At 37.3% G+C, this 7,792-nt stretch overlaps 1 protein-coding gene across 6 annotated transcripts in view; it reads right to left on the minus strand.

The window, feature by feature from the left end:
- Positions 1–5,997, minus strand: part of Rit2 (Ras like without CAAX 2) — a 327,715-nt gene extending 321,718 nt beyond the window's left edge. The window contains exon 1 of one of the 6 annotated variants that reach the window (XM_042264077.2): positions 5,550–5,997. In XM_042264077.2, coding sequence (XP_042120011.1) covers positions 5,550–5,652 — 103 coding nt within the window. In that variant the 5' untranslated portion in view covers positions 5,653–5,997. The remainder of the gene's footprint in view (positions 1–5,549) is intronic. The other 5 variants (XM_076554862.1, XM_042264076.2, XM_042264079.2 and 2 more) reach the window with 5 other exon arrangements.
- Between the last annotated feature and the right edge of the window lie 1,795 nt (positions 5,998–7,792).

Consider the following 7,792-nt stretch of genomic DNA (forward strand, 5'->3'; position numbering starts at 1 on the left):
AGTTCAATTAGACGGAAAACAAGCTAAATGTATTTCAAGTCCTTAATCCTATTTCTGTGTATCCTTGGACAAATCTCCGAATATTTGTCTCAACTTCATCTAAACCTAGTAGATGACATACAGGCTTGATTGAATTATTATGTTATCAAATAGTGTGAGAATGGTATTATATAGACTAGAAAGCAAGAATAGCAATGTTGTTGCTTGGCATCTGCTCCTGTCTGCACTGGGTGAGCTACTTTTGAACACAGTGGGAAAGCAAGCAGCAGTCCAGCACACCAAGACACAGGAGCAGCATTATTGATCAAATCACAAAAGATGGGAAAGGTCAGTGTTTTAAATAGTTTTAAGAACTACTTAGCCTCAGCAAAACTCTTCCACTACAGCTGTGAGATTTTTCTTTTTTCTAAAGTAGAAGAGAGCATTACAAACCCTCTAACAAAGAGAGAAAGAGGCCAGGAATGTAAATAGCACAACTCAAGCCCATTGGTCTAGTCCAATTTTTCTATTTTCCTTACTTTCAATTATTCTTACAACGCAAGTCACACATGGGTTTTTGCTCTACTCTCATTTTCTGTAACATCATCAGATACAAACACATAAGCATTTTTATCTGGTCCTTTTTTATAAATAATAGGCTCATACATGTAGTTGGAAGTTTTCCTGTGTCGCGGCTGGCCAATGGTCAGGACAAATCTCTCCCACTTGCAACCCCAAGTAAACACACAGAGGCTTATATTAATTATAACTGCTTGGCCATTAGCTCAGGCTTATTACTGACTAGCTCTTACATTTAAATTAACCCATAATTCTTATTTATGTTTAGCCACGTGGCTTGGTACCTTTTCTCAGTTCTACCTTGTCATCTTGCCTCCTCTTTGTCTGTCTGGTGACTCCTGACTCAGTCTTCCTCTTACCAGAATTCTCCTTGTCTGCTTATCCCACCTTTATTTCCTGCCTGGCTACTGGCCAATCCGCATTTTATTATCAACAAATCAGAGCAATACACATTCACAGCATACAGAACGACAGCACATGTGCATTTATTAAATATTATTTCTTCTCATTTTTATTTTCAATTATTTTCTTTTTTAGATTATAATTCCCTAATTTCCCTGCTTCCCTTTCCTCCCTCCAAACCCCACCATATACCTCTCTTTGGCCTCTTTCAAATTCATGGCCTCTCCTTTCATTGTCACTACATTCATATATGTATATACATATATATTTCCAAATACATAAGTACAACCTGACAAGTCTGTATAATGCTACTTGTATATATACATTTTAAGACCTGACCATTTGTTATTGGATAGCCAATTACTGTGCTTCTCCAAGGAGAAGACTGCTTCTCCCACTTTTGGCATTCCTTGGTTACCTGTAGTTCTTTGTATATCACTTGATTCCTTATCATGAATCTTATGTTTATTATTGTGAGAACAGTTACTAATGTGTATGCAGCCACATGTTGGGTAACTACCAAGATATCATCTAACAACTGTGTCATTTGCCATTCTGCAAGCATCGTGAAGAGTATCAGCATGAGCTTTCGTGATATGTCTAATATACACTAAGAATATATCATATACACACATGCATATATGTAAATATGTACTTAAAATAATGACAAAAAAGTATAAGATAATAAATACATAAACAAGGGCTGATGAGACAGATCATCAGATAAAGTATTAGCTGCCAAGTCTGAAGACCTGAGTTGGATCCCCAGGACCCACATAGTGAACAAGGAAAATGGATACCCACATGTTGTTCTCTGACCACCAAACAAATTCTGTAGTGTCACACACACACAACACACACAATGGTTAAATATAAAAAATTAAAAATACCTGAATTAGTAGCATAATAATTAATTATCACAATCATGTTTTATGTCCTGTTAATAATTATTTATATGCATCATTAATATATTTATATGTATTCTATATCCCAGCATCAGCATAAACACATGAATGATGAACTGTGCTATGATATTAGGATGACTACATCTCAGGGGTAATTTAGCTCCATTGTAATCTCACAGTATCATCACCTCTAAGCAAAAGTCTGCCACAGAGCACATGACTGTGTTTCAAACACCCAACGTGATGCATGTACACAGCAAGTTTGATCATGCCGTACTGAAACAAGCAATGCACTCATCATTTCATACTTACCCTGTTTGCTTTTGTTTGTTTGTTTTCCTGTGTGACAAGAACATCTGAGATGACTGGTTCCACAAAACTTAGATTCAGTGTGATATCATTGCCTATGCATTTCATAGCACATTAGCTCCACAGACTGCATCCTACAAACCTGCTACTTTACATGCAGACTGCGTGGTCCAGTTTTCTCTGTGCCATCCTCTGTAAAGCCAACAGTGGAAGAGCACATCAGTGTGTTGAGGAAGTTGTGTTCTAGATACAAATCATCTACCTCACCTGTGGGTCACAAATCCTTTCAACTTTGAATTTCTCCATGATTTAAATAGGATGGAGATGGTTTTTGTTAATCCCTGTTCTCTTGTTATTGAACAATATTAGAATGTGGTGATTAATTATATAAATATGCTTATATTTTTATATTTATGCAGATTAAATGTTTTGTATAACATTATTAATTATGTCAATTAAAAATCAAATTGACATAGATTGAGAGTTTTGTTGTAGATAGTTAACAGATATTGTTATAACTTTCAAGGAGAAATGTTGCATTAACAATAGCCCTATTTTCTTTTTGATGGTGAGTAAAAGAAGTCTTCACTTTTCTTCCTCAATATATGAAAAATAATGCAGTGGAGTTAGCCTTGGAAGTCTGTGTTTTATTTTTCTGACTAGGTACAAGTTGTTGCATGATTTTTCAATCTATTAATTGGGCATACAACTCATTACCATTGTGAGAAGTAGAGGTGAGCATCTAATATATGTTGCCTATATCACTACTACTGGGTTCTTCCTAAGTGTCTGCTTCCTTCATCTTTTCCCTTTGGAGTAGCCACTGAAGGTCTGTATATAACACATACTCAATAACTTTGATTGGTTACTTATGGCTTGAAATTTTCTCACACAAAGCATTGATTCATTTACATATTTAAGTCTTATAGAAACTGCTATTTCAGCAAAGGAACAAGTCTTTTCAAATGTTTTGACTCATCATTGTATATTTTAGTAAAACATGAATTAAAAAACCATGTAATTTCTCAATAGACATAGAAAAATCTCTAAGATTTTGTTCATTTAATATTTTTGTGATAGTATATTGATTTTCTTGTCTTTGATCATGGATGACTTTGACTGGAAATAGATAAGAATTCTATGTAGCTTCCTTAACTTTTGCAGAGGGGTCCCTCCCTAACATCCCTGCCCAGGACACAAATGCTGCAGGCTAGATAGTCTCCAGAAATTTCTCTGTTGATGCAAATCTTCAGTCACATGAAAATAGCTTTTAAAGACATTTTAGTTTATTTGAAAGCAAACCTTTCAACATTCAAAAGGTTAGTAATGAGATCGATGATGAATATTTACATACTGATAGCCCAAAATGAACCCAAGAAGAGGCTAGTTCAAGAGCAAGATGTGATTCCATCATTGTGAAGCCCAGAGGAGATTCTCTTGGTATGGAAATTTTAGTGTGCATAATATTTTCTGAAGTCTTATCCAAGCATGCCATTTAATCAGAGAAACCACAGGGCTACCCTCCTTTATCCCTCACCTTCTCTAAAGGCCAGCTTCCTGATCTTTCTGTATTATACTGGAAATGTTTTGCTCCAGTATTTGGTGATAAATGTATTTCTTTCATGTAAAGTGAAGATAAAAGCACTTCAGACTATTGAAAATCTCCAGCTATTGGGACAGTGGCAATGAATAGTCAGTAAAACCCAACAGGAAAGGAAGCCAAATAGAACATTGTTATATATCACAGATTACATAGTAAATGGCCTGCTGGAGGTTGTTACTGGCATTATCTTCAGCTCCCAGTTCCAGGTCTAATACCAGGAAACAGGCTGAGAACTGACTCTCTTTCTATGCCCCCATGTCCTGTAGAAACAAGGCAACATCAGCTGACACACAAATTAGTTGTGAATACTCAGACCCTCACCACATCTGTCTCAGCTCACATACTGCCAAGGGAAGATTCTCTGACATGAGAGTTTTCAACCTCTTCTCTAACACACTCTTCTATCTCTCCTCCATCTGTAGCTCTCTCTATCTCAGGCTCCTTCTCAATTCTTTCAAAGCACAGCCTTGTTTATATAGATTATACCCTCTAATCACTTCTCTCATTAAAGGGACATTTCTTTTTCCCTCTGAAGCCATTGCTTGCCTAAACAGAAAATAGAATGTTTTTAAACTCCTCAGTCATAAAGTTACAAAGCTTTTGTGCCATGCATCTTTCCTAGATGGCATGACTCCCCTTTCTATTATACAAGCATTTTTCCACTTTCAGACCTACCTAACCCCTCCCTGCTTTATTCTATTTCATTTTTGAATAGAAAAAGGAGTCTTCTGTCTGTTATTATTCTTTCTGACCTCTTTGGATTTCCTGTACATGATAATCACTGTCTCTCCTCTTCCCTTTGCTTCTCAAGCTTTTCATTCTTGTTAAATGTACATCGAAGTTACTAGTTTGTTCATTTGTCCTCAACTTTGAATCTTATTTTGTGGACTAAAATATTGAATTTCCTTGGTAACATTTGTCCAGGCTCACTCTGCATAAACACATATCCCCACTGGGGATCCTCTCCTGTGCATATGGAGTACTGTATTATCAGCTCGTGTTCTATATCCATAACCAAGCTGTGAAACTCAGCCTGAAGCATCACTGGGTCTCTGCTCATTTTGTTTGTTATAGCTGATGTTTTAAGCTGCTGTGGAAACAAACCATTGCCAACCCTGCTATGACATGCCAGCTTGAATTTCCAACTCTTCCTCTCATGACTACCTCATACTCCTCACAGCTTTCCTTTAATGTGCTTAACCACAAAGCATGGCTCGATTACCCTGCTTGCCTCCCACAGAGAAAAACATTCTTTAAACTACTACCACTTTCAAAATCCAACTTTTTCTTAGGACTCAAAGCCTACACGTGCAATGGCAGACACAGAAAAAGAGAGAAGACAGGACACTCACTCTTCATCAAAACACATTGAAACAAAATCCTTCCAACAACCAGCCCTGAAGATACTGAGGATGTACCTGTATTTGTAACTATCTCTTTAACTAAATAGCTACAGAAATTCTCTTTTAATTTGTATATTTTTGAGAATACTGGAAAATTTCTCTCATGTGTCTGTCTAATATATTCCATCGCTAACGTAAAGACCATATAAACCCAAAACAAATATTACTCAGCATGAAGTTAAAGGAGCAAATTATCCTCTTAAAGTTCTACATATCGTGGCTGCTGTCTCTGAATTCTCCTGACTCAGAAGCTTCCCCTTAAGTCTTTACTTTTAATCACCCTGCCAGATGCTCTTCTATTAACTGCGGTGGTCTACACAGCTGCCTCTATGCGGATCCCCCCTTCTTCCCCGGCGTTTGAAAACTTACCGCTTTTACCAACGCCCCCTGCGCCCAGCATTACCACCTTGTACTCTCTGGACCCGCCTGATGAGCTGCCAGGGCAGCAGTGGGCTTCGTTTTCTATTTCCATCTTACCCGGGGGACCCGAGGAGAAAAAAGGAAGGAAAAGTCACCCGTGTCAGGTGCTTGCTCGGATAGTAAACAACTCTAAAACTGTGCCAAAGGAAAGCTTTACTGCGTGACAAGAACCATCAGCGTCGGGCTGCCTGCTGGTCCTCTGCTGGAGCGGGTCTCATAGCAACCACTTCAATGGCTTCCAATAAAAATCAGGCTTTACCTCCCCCTCCCTCTGATCCTTCACTGTTTCAAATCTCCACTGATCTGGCTTGCTCATTCTGGTTTCTTCCTTCCCTCTGAGTTCTGTTTCTCCGTTGCTCTGTCTCATTCCTCCTCTCTCTTTTCTCTTCTGTGTGCTCCCCTCCCTGGCTGCGGCTGCAGTAGATGTACACACATCTGCAGCAGTTTTTCAGATACACACATTTGAGGGGCTATAGTAGAATGAATCAGGGACTTAAGGGTAGATGCTGTCTCACAAGCTGGCTTCTGTTGCTGCAGCTTCAGAGACATTATTCTCTTTTAATCAGATTCGATTAATTGAAATTTTTCTGTGGCTTGTATCATTGCCATCTATCATGATATGCCCTCACAGGTCTCCTTCCAGAGAAAGGAAGGCACCCACTTTACCCAAATGAAGCAATAAATAAATAAATAAATAAATAAATAAATAAATAAATAAATAAATAAATAAATACCAACTCGGGGTACATAAGGGTGAGTCTTCCATGTTGTTCAGATAATGCCTAAGAGGAGTTGCTTGCTCACTGTGCAGTAAAGATCCTTACACAGAGGGATTATTGAATTAGCTCATTGTCATGTCTGAATATGGATCATCCTTATTTATACCAAGTCCTTAGAAACAAAGTGGATTATAAGACCCTGGCAGGCATGAAAGATATGTACAACAAATGGATTTTCTCAAAAAAAAAATATAGTTGCATATTAGATCATAGAAGAATCTAGACTGTTCTTCAGAAGGCCAAAGTCTTGCTCATCTGAATTCTTATAGGCTTTTCCACTGTGATCTTCCAAAACATGAAAATCTCAGAACAGTTTCAATAATCTCTAATTGTCATGGTCAGACCCTTTCCATTTTGAGGTGATGGTGTTCTTCATATATTAGACATATTAAGCTTGACCATGGCTGGCTGTATCAAAGGGTTTTGTGGGCATTGACTTGTCTTTCTAAGTTTTAAGCTCCTCTATAAGGAAATTCTATTTAGCTGGGTGGCAGTGGAACATGCCTTTAATCCCAGCACTCAGGAAGTAGAGCCAGGCAGATCTCTGAATTCAAGGCCAGCCTTGTCTACAGAATGAGATCCAGGACAGGCACCAAAACTACACAGAGAAACCCTGTCTCGGAAAAAAAAAAAAAAAAAGAAAGAAAGAAAGAAAGAAAGAAATTATATTTAATCGATTCTCCTATCACTATAGTATGTGATGAAGTAAGAGGCACAGGTAAGTAAATGTTCAGTACATTTTCCAGGTTGTTGGAGAAGCTGAGAATGCCATAGCCAAGAGATCAGACTCTGGAGTCAAATGACTTAATTCTCAGACTGGCTCAGTCAGATTCACACAACTAATTTTTCAACAAAAGGACATGTGAAACTACATTCTCAACCCAGACATATATAGGTATATAATATCAAATTATTTAGTTTTTCTCTTGAAGCACACTGCTGAAAGCCAACTGTTTATAAATGTATACTGGGGGAGAAATATCTTCCCATGTGTTTATGCAAGTATCCAAATCTTTTTTATTTTTTACTTATTTGTCAAGATTTTGATTTATTGTTGAGTTCTGAGAATCCTTTATATATTCTGGGTGCAATCTTTTTTTGCATTTTATTGATGCATATTCATTGTACAGAGTTTTTCTCATATAGATATTCTCAAGTATTTTGACCATGGTCAACTCCTTTTATCCCTGCCTTCAATCTCTTCCTTTTTCCTCCTCCCTCCTCTAGTCCTTTCTCTTCTTTCATGTCATTATATATAATATATACACATATACATACATATATGCATTATACATATACATATATGTGTATTCCCTATAAGATTTTACTTCCATCTGTGGCTTTTCTTATAGAATCTTCCAAAGAGCTGAAGGGGAGAAAAGGAATGTGATTAAAATTTAATTAAATATATTT

The sequence above is a fragment of the Peromyscus maniculatus genome, chromosome 19 (assembly GCF_049852395.1).
Source record: "Peromyscus maniculatus bairdii isolate BWxNUB_F1_BW_parent chromosome 19, HU_Pman_BW_mat_3.1, whole genome shotgun sequence".
Classification (NCBI taxonomy): domain Eukaryota; kingdom Metazoa; phylum Chordata; class Mammalia; order Rodentia; family Cricetidae; genus Peromyscus; species Peromyscus maniculatus.